We start from the raw sequence: 19,722 nt of genomic DNA on the forward strand, positions 1-19,722 counted from the left end.
CTCACAAGGAGACAAGGAGCCAAAGATATCCCTAGTAAGATTTGAAACCACTTGGAGGGGATAACACCACATTATACCTAATACTCCATTGTCCAATATAGTTTAGAAACAACACACTACACTTTACTAAACATAATCATAAATTGGGTTACGCAAAGGCTCAAGCAACCTCGAGGGAGGACATGTTCCCTTTTAAGTGGGAGGAAAAAATTACCTTCTATATTGTTGCATTGCTAAGATATGTTTTATTGCTATAATACTCTGCCAGCTTGAGAAGCACTCAAGTACTATTGACACTCTCAGAGCACAGCGGGTTTCTTTTGCGAAAAGAAAACTAAAATACAGTAACGACATAAAAGTACTGAGAGACTTATCTCAGATAGACGTGAACAACAACCGTATATTTTACGCTGGTGCAGGATCAGGGGGCCTTGGAAGCAGCGGGAGCTTATATTCACAGAAAGAAAGGACAGTTTGAACAATATTTTATCGAGAGGAAGACAAGAAGATCAAAACGATGGATGATTACATGAGAGAAATGATGGATCTGAAAACCCTGGTGACTCGAACCCTCGAAAAGAAAGGCGTGCTTGCAAGGATCAGAGTAAGGAACCCTCATACTCTTACTCCGCATTTTCTTTCAAATTTATTTCTTCTTTGCGGGACATTGTCTGTAAATTATGAGCTATAGATGTTTTCAATCGGTTTATTTGGATCGGATTTTCGTTTTATTCGCTTGGCAGCTGGCATTATGAACCTAATTACCATTTTAAAAAATTTCTGGGAGCTTTATTGGTTTTAATCGGCCCCATTTTCTTAAACTCAGACTTTTGGCTCTGATACAGTGTGGCATTGCTGTTATCGAAATTTAGGTCTACGTGGAGTGGAGACTTTCGAGATTGGCATGTTTGATTTATACTGCATTTCAAAGTCTCGGATTCTCTCTATTTGTAGCGTTCTTTCTCTAATGGCCATGGCGTAGGGATCTGCTTCGTTATAGTTATCTTGCTGGCGTGCTTCATATATATTTACGAGTTAGGGTTTATGTCTATATTCAGCCACTATGGCCACCAGTTCAGAACCTGTGTTTTTGGTGAAATTCACCGCTAAATGCTGCCAACTATTGTGATCGTCATGCTTTTCCCAAACTTTAAAAAGTTTTATGGTCGTTAACGCTCGAAAAACCTCACCTCGCGCTATATTTACTGGACAGCATTGCTTAACATGTAATTCTGAATCAACTTCAGGGTTCTGCAATTTGATAATATCCGATATCTCTACGTCTCAATGAAATTGGAAGGAATGCTCTACTGCAATTTCAATCACATCACTTTTATTTTTCTGGGTAACTATTTGTCTTCTTTCTCAAGTTGTCCGCTACATTTTACTGAACTGCACTCATATTTGTGGGTTTACAACTGAATTCTTACCAAATTTACCAGACTCAGTATTTGGGCAAAGAGTCAACCTGCAATGACTTGGTGCCATGCAAAGTCAAAAAAATATAGATTTTCAAGAAAAAATATTTTTTGATTATAGTTATACACAAGCAATTGCAATGATTATAATGCAAATACATTGAATGGAGGCAAAAATAACGTATCAAAACATAACCAAGTCTAACTTTGCAGTCTTCAAAAGTACAATGCCAACAAGCATTTATGATAGACTGAAATAAGCGAGTTTCCTTAAAACTGCTGAAGATGACTTAACTGCAAAAATTAACATTATCATTGTGCCCAAAATACCTCAAACCCCTATGATTGAGTGGCCATAAAAATAACTTGGGACATTAGATGACAAAGGTATGACCCACATTTTAGAGTTATATATACGAGTCAGAGGAAATTGTGCAATGCAAATTTGGAAATCAGAGCGATTTTTCAAACACAAAAAAGGATGGGTCAACACTTTGCAAACGCTATCATGCAGCTAGTTACTAAAAAGCTTTTCCAGTCTACCTTGTAATGAGACTTGAATCATAGAAAAATTCCTCTTATAGCAAAAGTTATGATTCTTGGAATCCAAAAACCCTTCACTTTTCTAGTTTGACCAAAAACTCATTCTTCTGAAGATTGAAGTACTTGTTTTTAGGCACCTTACTATTATATGGCCTGGGATGCAAGTCAAAGAATGGATTTTAAAAGTTCCAATGTTAATTTTCCACTGTTCTTGCTGTTACAATCACTTTAGCCCAATTATTTTCTTCAATTCGCAATCAATTTCAATCTTCCATTAACAAATAGCAATTGTAGATAGAACAGTAAATGCAATGTACAACAAAAGACAATCAAGAGCCTAGGAGACTCAAGATTTTGGTCAAAGACCAGGGAAAAACCCCACAAAGGGGAAAACCCTTTCAAATTCTTTTTCTTATTAGATTTTCATAAAATGTTCAGCAGAGAGATTACAATGATCCAATTCACCAACAGTGTTGAAAATGGTAGTGAGAAAGGGTTCCTTGATTTGTGCCTAAATTCAAGATTCAAGGAGCCTCAATGAGTTTCTCCTTAGTAATACTTGAATTATCAATAAATTAGGACGAATTCCTAAAATTTAGGAATCGTTCCTAAAAATTAGGACGAGTTTAAAGCAGTTAACTAATGCGCTCAAGTGGAAGTGCGAGTTACATGAGGAAAAGGATGAGTGATTGTGTCTTAAGTTCTAGAATTAAGACAAGATGAGTTGCATGTGTGTTTTCACTTAGTTAACTCAATCAATCACAAAATAATTCCAGAAATAGACTTGCTAACTTTAGCCTTTCAAAAAGCTTATAAGGAGGACGAAGGCACAAAATTATTCATTGTCTTGTAGCACGAGTTGGTGAGACAAGGCAATAGAGAACACATATATGTGTTTGTGTGTTTGAGATTGTAAGCGGAAGAGTGTGCAAGACAAGCTTGTTCACAGATTGGTAGAGGCTATTTAGGAAGCAGGGATTAGAGTCTTGCAGGTGTTTCAGCTCGATACAAGCCGAGAAAACCAGATTGGTTTCTATTGAAATAAGATTGTTTTGTAAGAGATGTATTGCTCATTCTTCTATTAAAAGAATTCTCAATCAAGCAGAGGGTTTTCCAAGTTGGGTTCCCTAGAAAAGAAATTGTGTATTTATTTTTGTTCCTATTTCGCTGCAAAATAAGTAGAGAAATTTTGTGTCTATATGAAAATAAATTAGTTTCACATTGTTCATATTAGAAGTTGCAGAATTTCGAGGAAATTCTACATGGTATCTGGGCTATAGAACAAAATAAAGACTAGCACATCCAAGGAGCAAAAACATCAAAAGAAGATACCTCTGAGGCAACTGCAGATCAGGAGCCCTAGTGAAGGAGAGATATTGGACTGTTTTGGGTCCAATAATCTTGTGACAACAGGCCGAGTTTGTGGAGTTACAACCAACATAGAGGAGACATCTTCTGAGGCAGTTTTGTGCCAAATTAGAGGGCTAAATCCTCAAGAACAGGTGTCTTTGGGATGACATTTGCATTGCTGTAGGTGTCCTTTTGGGAGGCCGAAAGGCTAGGACAGTGGGCAGAAAAGTGTCCTAAAGGCCAACGAAGAAGAGGAGCTGTAGAGGAAGGGCAGCTGCAGGTTTTGGGTGGAGAGTTTCTCTAGAAACAGGTCTGAATATTTTCTGAGTATGCCCTAGTGCGGCCCAGTCCTATAGGTGGTCTCTTTGAGTACCAAAAGGCCAAACAGTGGACTGTACAAAGGCAAGAAGGACAATGAATAAGGGAGGACTGTTGGGGAAGCTAATCCGCAGTATTTGGAGGCATAGAGGGCTGAGTTTGTGGGGCTGTAACTATAGTTACAGTCAGCCCTAACAAAGGGTTGAGAATTGCAGAGAAGGGCACAAAAGCCGAGGTCAAGAGGAGCAACAGTTGGCTGAGAAAACAAGGTATGTTTTGTCCTCTTGAATTTGATGTTTGCTAGTGGATGAGGTGTCCAGTTTGGACAGTTTTGTTTGGCATCTTAAGGACTGTTAGGAGGGTTGTAGTAGGTGCCAAAAGAGCCCTAAGAACAGTCACTTATAAAGGAATTTGAGGACTGTTAGAAGGGAAAAATCAGAGAAGCCCTAAGGGCTAGTTCTTGAAGGAATAAGGACCAGCCAAGTGGGCTTATGAACAAGCCCTAAGTTGACTGTTGGAGAAGGACTTTTGACAGTGATAGAGGGCAGCCTCCATGCCCTAAGTTTGTCTTCATTGGAGCAGCACAGGAAGGCAGAAGTGGGAAGAGTGTGAAGTCCCAAAGTGTTGTGTTCTTGAAGGACTAAGGAGCAACAAGTGGGCAGTTGATGAAGACCCTATGTGTTGACTCATTGATGGAATACTGATCAGCTAGAGGGCAGACAGTTTGAGTACCCTAACTCCAACAACTAGCCACAGTCTTCTAGATCTGAACCCAAGACAACTCTCGACAACCTTTTCCTTTAGATTTGAGGCTCTTGGCCTCCTTGTCTAGAACTTATGTGGCCCTAACTAGGATTCCCTGAGTCCTTGGTCACCCTTCCGTGCATCTAACAACCTGTTTGAGCTCTCAGCTAGGCCTAACCAAGCCGCAACCTTCTCTCCTCCAATGGGGCTAGGCCTAACCAAGCTGCAACCTTCTCTCCTCCATTGCGGCTAGGCCTATTCCAAACCCTCAATCCCTCAACCAACCTTATGAAGGGCTCGACCACTCTGATCCAACCCTGCCTAGGCCCTAACAACTTTGAATGCTGTAACAAAATGTAGGTTTTGACTTTGGTCAGGCCGTTTTCCTCTTCACTGCCATAGGATATACCCACGGTAGTTCTTTCTAGACCTTCGTTGCCTGTTAGCCCTTAAACTAGGGCTTGACCTATATCTCAGATTGCAGACATCTCACTCAAGAGTTCCCTCCTTGGGCCTGTGATTGTCTTTCTTAGATTTGTGGCCTTCTCTAGCTTAACTTGTCTCCTTCCGGCGATTTTTCTTGGGTAGAACTCAACCTCCTCTAGGGTTGTTCCTCCACACACGAAGTCCCTCTCAATGTGTGTCTAGGCCTCTCCTTTGGCCTCTTATTTATACTTTTGTGTGAGTGACTTGGGGGTTTTCCTTGTCCTTTAAAAAACCTCTATTTCACAACTCAATCACAAATTAGATTAATAAATTACTTTTTTTGGTTTTAAATCCACCACGTTGGGTCCGATGTCTTGTGCACAAGGTCCCTTTTCGTGGGTTTTCTTCTTTCGGAAATACCTTCTGAGCTACCCAAATTTCAACACTCCCTCTTAGTGAGGAAGGTATTTCCATCACACCTTGAAATCTCTAGCTCCATGACTTTCCTTGCATGCCCATGACTGTCCTCGCATGAGTCATGACTTCCTTGCATGGCCATAATTGTCCTCGCATGTGCCATATCTTCTTTTGTACTTGGCAAATATTTATCTTGCATGGTGCATGATTATCCTTGCATGCAACATGACTTTTCCTTGCATGCTCCATAACTGTCCTCGCATGGTTTGCGACTGTCCTTGCATGGGTTGAAAACACTACTCTCTTGCTTGAACTTGAAGGTTTGACTTCCATTGGGCGGTTGGCATTCCTTCGTAGTCTCCCTTTAGAGTTAGATTCCCATGAGCCTACACAACCTCCATTGCTCGCACTACTTTCCTTCTCGGAAAGTGCTGCAACTGAACTTGTGTCCTTTCAAGGTCAATCCGGAGCTCGGTCGAACATTGGGCCTATTCCACCGCAACTCAACTTTTCAAGTGTCCTCATCCCCTTGGGTCAAACATCTCATATGCACATGGCTCCACTGTCGGACGTGCAACTGCACAACCCAATGAAGATACTATCTCATGATCACTCTGCCATCCACACGGAGCTACCTCGTCCATGCCAAAGCACTTCTTGCCAAGGCACTTGAACTGTCTCAACAAACTTTGGCAAGTCATCGAAAGTCCATGATTTGCAACTCGCCAGTCAACATATTGTTGTGCACCGAGTTCTCCACCGATCCACCAAAACTCCCATCCTATTTCATCACCAAACCAGTCATCACCGATCCAGGTTCTCTGCTGAACCTTTTGCTCCATGTCTAGGCAACACTACTACTTTCTGCAACAACTCCCTCTTAAAACTTATCCTTGTGCACACTTTGATCCACCTGCCCTTCAAAGTAGCTCTGATATCATGTCGAAATTCCCTTGCACCCTAGGTTTGGTCTATGACTAGACTAACACATAAACACACTACCCATGCTCAACCAAAAGACAACTTTCCACAGTGATAAATATCAACAAGCAGATCAACAAAGTACGCAAGATTTATTGGTCCAAATCTCATTCCTTATTAGTCCATCAATAAGAAAACACTAGGGATTTTGTACCAAGGATCATGGCCCTTCACAAACCTTGATACAATGCTAGTCTACAATAAAATACAACCAAAGCTTGAGGCCTAATCCTTCAGATCCTCAACTGCCCACAAAACAAAGAAAAATAGCTCAACTTACTTGCTGGTTGACTCTCCTTAGCAATCAACCTTTTTAGTCTTCATCACTGTCCTCTTGCTGTTAGCTTGACGTGGGCTATTCCTTTAGCCCTCTATCACTGTTGTGGCCTCTTTCTCATGCTGTCTGTTCCTTAGACCACTATTCAGCTGTTGTCTAGCCCTCAACTACTTAACAAGCCTTTGTAAAACCCATCTTCTGCCTTCAACGTTCCTTTTCTAGGCTAGGAAAACCTCGGCTAGGTCTGTTCCTAGTTTATCCAAACCACAACTGGCCTCTACCAGCCTCCAAACTTCAGCAACCAACCTCAGTCTTCTAGATCCAACCCTAAGACAACCCTAAGAAAGCCATTGACAACCTTTTCCCTCAGATCTGAGGTTCTCGGCCTCCCTGTCTAGAACTTTTGTGCTTGAAGCAGCTTTCCTTTATCTTTGGTCACCCTTCCGTGCATCTAACAGCCTGTCTGAGCTTTCGGTTATGCCTGACCATGCCTCGACCTTCTCTCCTCCACTACGACTATGCTTGTTACAGACCCTTCGTCCCTTAGCCAGCCTTGTTTGGGCCTTTGACCCTCCTGATCCAGCCTCGACTAGGCCCTAACAACTTTGGCTGCATTAAGATAACATAGGTTTAGACTTCAGTCAAGCTCTTTTCCTCTTCTCTGCCACTTGACAAATCCACGATAGGTCTTTCTATACCTTCGCTGTCTGTCAGCCCTTAAACTAGGGCTTGACCTATGTCTTAGATTGCAAACATCTCGTCCAAGAGTTCCCTCCTCAGGCTTGTTACTGTCTTTCTCATATCTGTGGCCTACTCTAGCTTAACCTGGCTCCTTCCTGCGATTTTCCTTGGGTAGGACTCTGCCTCCTCTAGGGCTGTCTCCCCCACACACGAAATCCTTCTCAATGTGTGTCTAGGCCTCTCATTTGGCCTCTTATTTATACTTATTGTGTGAGTTACTTGGGGGTTTCCCTTGTCCTTTAAGAAACCCTTATTTCACAAGTCAATCACAAATTAGATTAATAAATTACTTTTCTTGGTTCTAAACCAACCACTTTGGGTCAAAAACCCCAACACTTGGGTATCTTGCCCACAAGGTTCTTTTTCGTGGGATTTCTCCTCTCGGAAATACCTTCTGAGCTACCCGAATTTCAACAGAAATTCAATTGCATTGAGAACTGCTATTGAAAGAACATTTACCCTCTTGTTTTTCACTCCAATATTGATCTAGAAGAGTGCATTCGTTTTTGTACTTGCCCTTGGCTCTTCTATGGAGTTATCTGAGACCCGTGGCCTGTGGGCTGCTATAGAATACAAATCCCCTCTTTTCTGCTCTCTCTCTATCCACTCTTAGCTACTTTGCTCTACTGTGGAAGAAAGTGCACTCGAATAGAATGGAACCCCTTTTCCTCCTAGTGGCCCAGTTATAATACAACTTGATAGCCAACTAGGGGTTAAGTGTGACCCCTTTAACTCTCAACTAGAATTACAACTTTTACCCTCCTAGTGTTCTTCATAGTCTCTATATGGCTAGCCCCTTTTCCATGAATAATGGGCATTGACGTTGCATCCTCTCGAATTATGGTGGTCAATCATTGTAGGTCAACTTTGAGGAGGCATAACTTTTGCATCCAACCTCTGTTTCACGTTTTTGTTGCACTGTTGGAAAGGTCTCTGAGTGTAGAATAACATCACAGGGTCTAGTGTCCAAGCGGGAAAAGTCTCTACCAGTGTTGGCTGGTTGCTCTCTCTTCCCAGCAGCAATGTCTCACTAATCTCTTTTTATTCACCGAGTATTTGCCATATATGTTCAAGGCTCAACCTGCTCTGGTGGACTGTTATGAATTTTAAATTGCTGAAGCTATGCCATTAGACAGTTCATAAAAAAAGTCTTAGTGAAAAAGTAGTCATTCTATTGTCACTTGCAGTGTTAGTTCTCAAGTACTCTGATCACTTGTAGCCTAATTAGTTCCCGTGTTAGTTCAGCAATGAACAAATAGTACTCTCGAATTACCCTCGAGAAAATCTTAATTGAGCAAAAACTAAGCAAAAATGCTCAGTTTTATTAGTCATGTAGGAATATTATATATAAGCCAAATTTTTCATCACAAATGTTTCCTTACCGTGCTTTTGTTCTTCCGCCTGGATTGTTGAGCACACAGTGGTGAAGAACTGTTCTCTTACACTGCCTTCCAAAATATGGCTTTAAAAAATCATTTTCTTTCTATTTTGCCTGTCTGTTTTTTTATAGAGCTTTTCAAAGATGTAGTCAGAGATGATCAAATCTATTGACTCATTAAGTTCTTTGGCCATTATTATTTAAGACACACCTAATCAACTTTGAATAAATGAAGCCATTAAGTGCCTTGTTTAGTAAGGCAGTTAAAGACAACACTAGCCTGTTATATAATCACTTGCCACCTTTACATTAAATGTCTTTAGTCAAGTGTTCAAGGCATATCTAATTTGATATTGTACTTTGATCACTCAAGACATCTCACATGGGTATGTTATATGTTACCATTTACATGGATTCTGTGCCTTAGAACCAGCAAAATTAGGTTTTTTTTCCACCCCATCTACAATTAGTCAATTTGTCTTCTTATCCTTGAGGACTAGGATTTTTGATCTGTTTCAGGTCAATTATTGACTGTCAAGCCTTATATTCATTTATTTTGTCTTTAGCTCCTTTTGAGCATGTGATTTATTGGTAAATCTTCATATGCATTGGCGTGATAATTTGTTCTAGTTACTTGACATGGGATTGAATGAGACTTTATCTAAGTGGTGGATGCTATAAAAGTGACCATCTTACTTTATTGGATTCCTTCAGGCAGAGTTGAGAGCAAGTGTTTTTGAGGCAATTGAAGATGAGGATCGGGCTTTGGAAAGTGAAGATGGTGGTTCTCCTGCTTTACTTGGTAGCTGCAATGATCGGGCTAAACAACTTCATGCCTCTCCATCAGGTGAATTTTTACTCATATGCTTTCATATTTAGACCAATGCTATTTAGTTCAACTTTGTTATATTTGGCTATGCCATATGAAATGTTTTGCTATTATTAATTTATTTAGTCCAATAAACCTGCTTGATGGGTTTTGTATTTGTGTTGAACCTACATCACATATTAAGGAATTGGAAGAAGGATTAAACTCTAAAAGTCAACTATCTTCAGCTATTGCATATAGATTGTAGCAAATGGTGTTTATGATTTATTGATTGTGCATGTTTTGTTGTACAAACAAGTTGTGTTTTTGTTGATATGATGTTCTGCCCTTATAGACAGAATATCCTAAGTTTTGTATTGTATTCCATAGTGAATGTTTAGCAGTGGGAGAGCTATCCACATGCCTTGTTTGGACAGTCATTGAGCATATCCTTGTCTAAGGTAAATTGTATGGTGAAATCTTACGTCAACTTTCAAATGTATTTTGCTATCTATGTATATTGTTTTAGGGTTTATTCAACTGTCTCTTGGCATTTTGCCAAGTCACATGAGACCGTGACACAGGACATGTGGATATGAGTATCCAACATGGGATACATCGACCCTTGAAATAGGACAAGGAGGAGTCGTTTCTTATATATATATATATATAATTAAAAACTTTATATACAAAAATGAAATATAGACATAAAGATCCCCTTTTATAGGGTAGAACCATAAACTGTAGATTTTGTGTTGCCATTTGATGTCATCAAAATCAAAATGTATTGGGACTCCTACTGGAAGTAATTAGACTATAAAATTATTCCTAGTTAAAATATGCAATATTTTGTTTTATAGCCTTTCAAGCAGTGCACTTTCTTATCTGTAGAGAAAAAGCAATCCTCTTCAGAGAACATGGTAACAGTTATTAAATACACCAGTCTAAAATTGCTGCCCCACTGCGCCTTGAGTTGATAGGTAGTTATCATGGGACTATGGCACCATCCTTTCAAGCAGTGCACTTTCTTATCTGTAGAGAAAAAACATCCTCTCTCAGGGAACATAGATAACAGTTATTAAATACTAAATGCATACCAATCTGAAGTTGCTGCTCCACTGTGCGTTGAGGTGATAGCCAGTTATCATGGGACTATGGCTAATGTTTCCATGGTGTGGCTTGCTATGATATCAATCAACAACTGAATTCCTCTTCAGTTGGTGTACATTCTTGCTTCAGATTGTAAAATCTAGGCGAGTCTAAGCAAAAAGTGATGCTTGTACTAAAATGAAGAAGATGAATGTTCTGTGATGGACGTAACTAACTTGGACACATTTGGACATTCCTAGGGCATGTGTCAAACACATGTTTGATACATGTCCTGTTCTAGGAGACGTGTCAGGCACATGTCAGATGTGTCGTAACCAGTGTTGCGGGGGAGCGCCCCCCGATCCCGCTCTCAATTCGCGCTCCCGGCGGGAGCGGGTCAGGAGCGCGCTCCCTAATTTTTTTTTGCTCCCTGCCTTTTCGGGAGCGTTTTGCCTTTTTTGCAATTTTTTTTTGTAGTAATGTTCGAAATGCAATTTTTTTTGAAAGAAACAAATAATTTTTGAGTGGGGCAGTTTAATGATCAAGTCTATGGTCCTAGTATTGATATGCTATTCATGGTAATGTAAGTAAAAGTGACATTCTCCTTAATCTTCATTTTCATCCTTTTACTTAAATTTTTAACATTACCATGAAATGACTCAGGATGTTTGAGAGTGGTTCCGGCCTCATTGGATTTTATGTGGAGAAAGTAGAATTTTAGATTTCATTCAAAATCTAGCAGACTTATTAGTTTTTCAGGATTTCAGGATTGGGGGATTGCAATGTTTCCATTGAATTTTGTCATGTATTAAGGTATGGAACTCGTATTTAATCAAGAGCACCAATCCCTCTATGTACGTTGATGTTAGTGACATTGGTTGTGGAACTCCTCTATCATGACCATCCTAAAAATGTACGCATCACTCAAACAAAATCTTGACTTGACATGCTATGCTTTTTCTATCTTATGTTAATGCTTAGAGGGTGATATTAATGACAAAGATCCCTATACAGATACAGAGGTAATGACAAAGATACCTTTGGATATTAATGCTTAGAGGGTGATATTAATGATAAAGATCCTGATTTTCCAACAAGACTAAAAAATTAGACATTTTTCGTGGTGACAAGAGGCCCAAGCATAAGAAATAGATAATAGATTTACCTCTCTTTTATAGTTTCTAGTAGTTTTTATAACTATTGACTCTTTCATATTTATTATGATATTTTTTTAAACAATATATGACAATTTAAGTTTGAAGTTGACAATTATAACTCATTAGTAATGAATTATGAATGTGATGCTTCATGAAAGTTGTTTCATTTCATTTCATTTTATAACATTTCATTTCATGTTAGATATTATTTGTTGTAATGGTTACACTTAGCTTACAAGGACAACTTTGGTGATCAATGATGATAAATGTTATATATTGAATTTTGAAAGCTTGAAACTTTAAGATTGATGAATCATGAGACTCAATATGTTGTATGTTACTATGTTACTAACTTGTGGACGTGGTTGATGAAGATTATAACTTCTAGATGATTGTTTTTTTTTTTACAGAAACGGGTAGTGGATATATTAGAAACTTGGCCTTAATGCCAAAGAGCGGATTACAAAGGGTGAGTCTAAAACGATAAGTGCCGAACAGCCTTGCAAGACCGTGACATTTATGATTAGCTCACATCTTTTCTTAGCTGCAACTATGTGATCAATTTCAGAGATTTTCCCAAGCTTGTGGGTACAAACAAACTGATTTAACAGAAAGCAATAAAACATGACAATGTTCTAAATTAAGGAATTGGTTCCCATATTTCCTGTCCGCCTCTGAGCAGAGCACCAGCCGTAAGAAGGGCTACTTTGTTAGCTTCAGTGTCCGCCTCCTTATTATTGGCTCTCAACACATGATAGAAATTTAAATTCTGGAAAGAGTCACCAAGGTCTGAAATTCTGTGAATCAGCCTTGCTAGCCTTAGGTCCTTTGGTTTAGAACGAGTCACCATAGTGTTGATAATAACCTGAGAATATCCAATAACATTAACCTCCCTGATGTTCAGTACTTTCAACATCTTGAGTCCTTGAAAAAGAGCCAAAGCCTTAGCTTGGATGCTAGAAGCGATGCCCAAGCCCCAGGTGAAACTGTGAATCCTAGAACCAGCTGGGTTCAATATAACTCCTCCAGCACCAGCTCTTCCAGGATTGCCCTTAGCAGCCCCATCAAAAAATAAAGAGTGCCTCTACTGGTTTGCAATCCATCCCTGGAGCTCGTTTGCTGTAGCCCTTATTTGCCAAACTTTTGGAAGGGAGATACTCTTTACCATTTTTTGGAACTGTAGGTCGAGAGAAGAGCCCCAGTTTTTATCTTGCAGGGTGAGATTTAAATCATCTTTGTGGTCTCTCAGGCACTCTTTTAACTGACATTTAATTTTAACTGTCACTAGCTTGACGTCCTGCTTGCAGTTTCTGAAAATCCTTTTGTTTCGCTCAAGCCAGATCTGCCAGCAGGTAATTTTAGGGAGAATAAACCAAGCAACTTTAATAATTTTGTTTTTTGGAGGAGGACCACGGTACCTTTGCATCCATTTGTCAAAAAATCAGCAGTGGAGGAAGGCAACTCGAAGCTGGAACTCAAAGTATTCAGTAGCGCGGACCAGATCTGCAAAGTAAAGGAACAAAATGTGAAACGCTTTCCTGATTTACCTTGCAGAGTCTACACGTTGAAGGGTCGTGGAAGCCACGCTTCTGCAAATTATCGTCAGTCAAGATTTTGGAATGGCATAACAACCAATTGAAAAAATCGATTTTAGGCAGAGAGGGGTGGTACCAAATCCCTTTCCAAGGCTCTGGATTCGTGGCCACATGGGGGTGCTCACACAGCTTGGCATATCCCTGAGCAACGGAATAACCACCAGCCTGCACACCCTAACCTCTTGAATCCCTGCTTCGCATCCGCGTTGGGCCAATCCGTGAAGCTTGGAGAGCAGTTCCTCGCGTTCTATAGCCAGATCTGGGGGCGTTTCAATTTTCCAGCTAGCCCAACGAGATTCCTGCCAGGTTGAGATATACCACAGGGAGTGCAATCCAGCATCGTTCATCCAACTGCGCAACGCTTGGAGAGAGGGACAGTCTCCCGGCGGCTCATTGTTCATAATTCTGTCTGTCCAAAGGTTGATCCTTTTTCCATTGCCAGGGACCTAGAAGGCATGATTATTTATAAGCGAACAGGCTTTTGAACAGAGCTTCTGGAAGGGCGTAATCAGGAGCGGCAGAGGATGGTCTAGACAGCAGGAGCGTTTGCCCTTAAATTTTTTTTTCCAAAGAGCTAGATGTGCCCAGCTAGGGTTAGGAGCAATAATTCTCCAAATGAGCTTAGCTCCCATGGCTATATTTTGATATCCAAGATTTTTGAAATTCAAGCCTCCTTCCAAGAGTGGTTTGGAGATGGAATCCCATTTGAATAATGAAACTTTTTCTCATTTTTCTTGCCCCCCTTCCGAATTTTTTTTTGAATGATCTCCTCCATTTTTTTGAGAATCCTGGAGGGAGCGAGAAGAACAAAAAATTGAAATAAGGGAAGATTGTTAAGGACTGATTTAATGAGGACATAATTACCAGCTATGTTGAGCCAGGGAAAGCCCCAGGCAAGCAACTTGTTCTTGAATTTCTCCAGTTGGGGAAGCCAATCTCTGCTGAAGGCTCTTTTAAGAAAAACAGGAAGGCCCAAATACTTGAAGGAAGACCAGTTTGAGGAGGCTGCGAAACCAAAGGTTCTGGAAATGGAATTGAGCATGCTGGAAGTGGTGTTCCAGCAATAGATATGGCATTTGCCATTGTTTAAACTGCTTCCCGAAATCAAACAAAACTCGTCCAGGACTCCTTTAAATCTGGAGGCTATAAGCACAGAGGCAGCTCCCAATAACAAGGTGTCATCCGCAAAGAGGGCATGATTGATGTTTTTAACACCTCTTGCTATACAGAGCCCAGCAATTTCCTGGTCCATCATTTTTTTGTCTAAATAGAAGCTGAGGACAGAGGCTTGAAGAACAAAAAGAAGGGGTGAGAGAGGGCACCCCTGCCTGAGCCCTCTCGTGGCTTTGAAAAAGTTTGCAGGTCTACCGTTTACCAATGGAGCAATCCAAGGCTCCGAAATGCAGGCCCGAATCCAATTTATAAAATTCTCCCCAAATCCAAATTTGTGTAAGACTTTCAGTAGAAAACTATGCTTGACTCTATCAAAAGCATTTGCTAAATCAAGCTTGACAACCATACCTTTTTCCTTGCGACTCATACTTGAGTGGATTGCCTCTTGAACCAGCATGTAGTTGTCCACTATCTGTCTCCCTTGAATGAACCCTCCTTGGCTTTTTGGAATGATTTTGGGGAGGATGAGCTTAAGTCTGTTAGCAATGACTTTAGTAATCAGTTTGTAACTGATATTACATAGCGATATCGGACGAAACCTGTTGAAAGTGTTGGCTCCTTTCTCTTTGGGGATGAGAGCCAGAAAAGCAGAGTTCGTGCTGCCTCCGATTTTTTGGCAAGCTTGGGACTTAATAACCATTTTGTATAGATCTTTTTCCACAATCTGCCAGCAAGATTGGAGGAATCTGGCTGTAAATCCATCCGGTCCAGGGGCTTTGTCCGGGTCCATGGCGAAGAGGGCATCCTTGACTTCATTCTTAGTGACTTTAGCTTCAAGAAGGTGATTCATTTCAACAATGATCAGGGAGGGAACCACGTCAATCATATCAGAGCTTTGGTCCAAATTTTTATCTTCACTATACAGGCTTTTAAAGTGAAGGGAGGCAACTTTTTTGATGCTTGCATTGTCTTTGTGAGTAATAGTGCCATCTTTGATTTCGGAAATGGCATTGGTACATTTCCTTGCTTGAGCTTGTTTATGGAAGAAGGAAGAGTTCTTGTCCCCTGCTTTAAGCCAAAGACTGCGTGACTTAAGTCTCCAATACTCTTCTTCTGTCAGACAAGCCTTGTGGAAGTTTTGCTGGAGCTAGGCTTCTTTATCTAGAAACTCTTTAGTTATTTTAGCTGTTTTAGCTTGGAGATGGTGATTTTCCAGATTGCGTTGAAGATTTTTTCTTTCATTTGTTGGATTGGGCAGAGTTTTGGCCCGACTTTTTAGAGCCCTTTTCACTCTTCTGAGCTTCTCCTCCCAGACAAAAAAAGGGGAGCCTTTTATCGGCTGCATCCAGATGTCCTTAACTAACTGCATGAAGTCTGATTCATTAGTCCAGAGCGAGCTGAATCTGAAGGGGATTGGACCTAGGTCAAGCTGAAACACCAGTTCTAGCTTAATGGGTTTATGGTCTGAAGTGTTGCATGGGAGAATATGAACTCTAGCCTCTAATCCAAGTAGAAGAAAAGCGCTTTGAATTAAGAATCTATCCAATCTAGCAACAATGTGACCAAGACCAATTCCTTTGTTAGTCCAAGTGTACTTACCAGATATTGTTTGATGTCCAGAAGATCCCAGTCCTGCATAAGGTCCTTTGCCCATTCCCTTGCTGGATCTTGAACAATGCTGCCTCCTCTCTTGTCTGTTGATGAGAGAGTAAGATTGAGATCTCCTGCTATGATGATATTCTCAAGGTTAACTAGATCTGCTTGGGTTCTTATGGAGTCCTAGCAGGTCTTTCTTTCCACAACGTTCACGGGGATGTACACACTGAAGAGGCTGATAATCTCTTTTGAGTCTAAGTGCTGCAATTTTAAGAGAAACCAGTGAGTATTGAGGGTCTCAGAAACGAATGAGAATTTGCTAGTGTTCCAAAGAGTGGCCAGCCCTCCGGAAGCCCCTCGGGCTGAGATAGCTTTCGCCTCACATTTGTTCCAGAGTTTCTTGGTTGCCTGAAGGAAGACAGAGTCTTCCAGTTTGGTCTCCTGGATGAGAAGTATGTCAGGAGTTTCTGTTCTTATTAAGCTTCTGATGGCTTCTTCTTTGATTCTGCTCCCCATACCTCTACAGTTCCAGGAGACTATCTTCATCATTTGTATTTCTGGTTGGCTCCCTTGGAGCCTTGGGGCTGATTTCTTGCCATCTTTGCTTTTGATGCTAGGAGCTTCTCAAGGGTTGGCTGGCTGCCTTGAAGCTTATCCTTGAAAGTTTCCTGCTCTCTTTTTTCCCGATCTGATTTGCGGCCTCTTGTGGATCTCCTTATCGAAGCTTGGGATTCTCCTATTTCCCCTTCTTCCTCTGAGCACTCCGATTCATGCTCCTCTTCCTCTGCTGCGACAGTGTTTCCTTTGGAGCTCTCAGCCATTGCCAAATCTATTGCTGGAACACCACTTTCAGCCATTGCCTCTGTTGCTGGAACACCACTTCCAGCTTGCTCAACTCCATTTCTAGAACCTTTGGGGTTGCCTTTAGAGGGAGGGGTTGATTTTTGATTTTCTGGTTCCTGAGTTTCCTCTATTTGTGAGCTTAGAAGGGCGAATTTGTTTTCATGATCCTTTCTGGGAGGGGGTTGCTGAGGGGGGCCTGAGGACCTCTTCCGTTGGGACCAGCCTGCTTTTGGTTTTTCCTGGTGTGCTTGACCTAATTCCAAACTTCTTCTTTACCCTTTTCTGGTTCCACATTGGTTGGGCATCCTCTGGCGAAGTGGCTGTAGACATGACATTTTCGGCATTTGAAAGGCAGTTGCTCGTAGTCCAGCTTCTGCAAATGGGACCAGTTTCCTACTTTGATTTTGATGGCTTCCGGGAGACCCACCTCTAGGTCTACTTCTACGCAGATACGAGCACAGTCATATTGATCTTTGCTGTTTGCCCTATCTATGAATTTCCCAAGGGCATTTCCGATGTGTTTCAGTGAGTCCCAGTTCCAGCAATGGACTGGGAGATTAGGAAGTCTGACCCATACAGGGACAGCCGAGGGGACATCGACTGCAGGGTCGAAATCTGGCGTCCATCTATTGAGGTACAAACCCTGGGGGCCCATGAAATAGGGGCCATTCTGAAAGATCAGATCCTTGTCCTCCTTTGAGGTGAATTCGAAGAGGAAAAAGCCTCGTCCTAAGAAGTAGGAGGTGACACTGCTCTTGATTAGAGGAGCCCAGTTCCTGTTTACCCAGGACTCAGTGGACTTAGGAGAAGGCCATAGACCGGTGAACTGGCCAACGAGAGCCCGCTCAGCTAAGGAGAGGGCAACTTGAATCGGGGTCTCTGGCAGCAGGGAGATTTCAGGAATGTCTTCCAGCCTCTTGACTCTAGATGATTGTTGTTATATGGTTCGATCTATGTTTTTTTTTTGTTTTAATTTTTTTTTTTTTTTTATATATATATTTCTATTTTCATTATTATTATTATTATTATTTTTTTTTTTTTTTGATTTTATATCTAATTCATTATTCTACATGTTTTTGTTGACATATATGTATCAAAATATAAAAATATAAAAAATATATATATTATATAAAAAACGCTCCGGGATTCGCTCCCAAACCGGGAGCTTCTGAAAATGTCACTCCCGCTCCCGTTTTCGCTCGTGCTCCCCGCTTTCGCTCCCGCGCCCAAGTAACACTGGTCGTAACGTTTCATGTGCCCAACATGTGCAGTGAGGACATGCGGGTGCTGGTGGACATGTCATCTTTCTTATGTATTTTGAGATTTTTTTTGCAATTTTGTGGCAGTAGTGCCAATTCCAATTTCTGGACACTACATGTGCTCTTAGAGCTACAGTGTGAATCCATGATGATGCACAACAATAGCCACAACATCCTAAAGTTTGTAATGTATTCCATCCTAGGTTTTGTAATGTGTTATATGCATAGTCAATGCAGGCAATTAGAGCCCTCACGTGTAAATCTTTGTACAAGGAGGTGAAGAATGAGCCCGTATAAATATCTCCTTAAGGGAGGATAGGGCATGCTTTCTATAACAAATGGTTTGTTGAAATTTGGTACCGGAGGACAGGTGGTTCCCTTAGGCTTTGATCTTTGGCCTAGGGAAAAGTGTCCAAAAGAATTTAATTTTTCTCCTAAAGTGACTTTATAATTTTATAAAGTTAAATCTAATTTAAAAGTGACTTTAAGTGATAAAGTTATTAAGTCTAATTTTAAAGTGACTTTTATAAAGTCAATGAAAAATTAGAAAGGAAAATTGACTTTGAAAATAAATGACTAAGTGGGTCTTTATTAAAGTGGGGTGAATTAAAAAATAGAAAGTGAGATTTAAATGAGCATTTAATCTCAACCATTGATCTAAATCTATTTCAGCCATTGGATTTAGAGATCACCCAAAAGTCACTTGGATCACCCAAAAGTCACTTGGAGTTATATTAAAGGAGGAAAAGGTCATTCATTTCTTTCATGAGCAGATTGGGAGAAGGAGAGCAAGAGAGCAAGAGAGATTTCTGAGCAGGAAGCAGAAGGAGACAGCAGCTTGGCACACATTCCAAGGCAGCAGTTGAGCAGATTTGTACAGCTGATTCAGCACATAGTGAAAGGCAGATTTTTGCACAAAAATCGAGGAGCAGTTTGCTGATTTTTCTGCACACAAAACGGAGGTCGTACAGCATTTATTGCTGTCCTGTTTGCTGTAATTTCCAGATTGCTGTGAGGCACGGGAAAGGAGATAAGTTGTAAATTTGCTTGCTGATTTTTTGCTGAATAATTCTCACTGTAAAAAGACAATTTTCAGAAATAAAGAAGAGCTCTCAAATTGGTTTTCCCCAAGAGTTGTAGGGGGTTTTTCCAGGGTCAAGTTGACCAAAAATATCAGTGTTTTAATGTGTTTTAATGGCTGTTTTTAATTGCTGATTTTTAATTCTGCAATTTCCAGCATTCTGAAAAATTTCCAGAATTTGTGTTTTCAGCAATATTTATTTTTTCCAGTCTGTTAAATGTATGGTTATGGGAATGGGCATTTAACTACATGGGAGAAATAAGGAGAAACTGAAAACCGGGGTGGGAAAACATAAATTTTTACATGGTATCGGAGCTTGAGTGCTGAAGGGCAGTTTGGGACAGCAAAAGGGAAAATTACAGTCGCTGATTTTTCACTCAGAAAATTCCAGCAAGCTGATTTTTTCATAAACAACAGTTTTATCTTTACTACAACAGTGTTATTTTTCAGTTTTAGGACAGCAGGATGTCATTGGGATTGAGGGTGGAGGATAGGATGGATGGGCATATAAATTACAGGGTTTGGAAGGAGAGAATGCAGAGTATCTTTGAGGAGGCAGAAGTCTGGGATATCATGGTGCATACCGCA

General features: G+C 40.6%; 1 protein-coding gene across 3 annotated transcripts in view; it reads left to right on the forward strand.

The window, feature by feature from the left end:
- Positions 1 to 220: 220 nt before the first annotated feature.
- LOC149179727 (protein TONNEAU 1a-like) overlaps positions 221 to 19,722 on the forward strand; it is a 53,680-nt gene continuing 34,178 nt past the window's right edge. The window contains exons 1-2 of one of the 3 annotated variants that reach the window (XM_089415774.1): positions 221 to 604; positions 9,308 to 9,440. In XM_089415774.1, the coding sequence (XP_089271900.1) occupies positions 518 to 604; positions 9,308 to 9,440 (220 nt within the window). In that variant the 5' untranslated portion in view covers positions 221 to 517. The remainder of the gene's footprint in view (positions 605 to 9,307; positions 9,441 to 19,722) is intronic. The other 2 variants (XM_089415772.1, XM_089415775.1) reach the window with 2 other exon arrangements.

The sequence above is a fragment of the Pinus tabuliformis genome, chromosome 3_2 (assembly GCF_031772625.1).
Source record: "Pinus tabuliformis cultivar Carrire ecotype Pingquan chromosome 3_2, CPIR1, whole genome shotgun sequence".
Lineage (NCBI taxonomy): Eukaryota > Viridiplantae > Streptophyta > Pinopsida > Pinales > Pinaceae > Pinus > Pinus tabuliformis.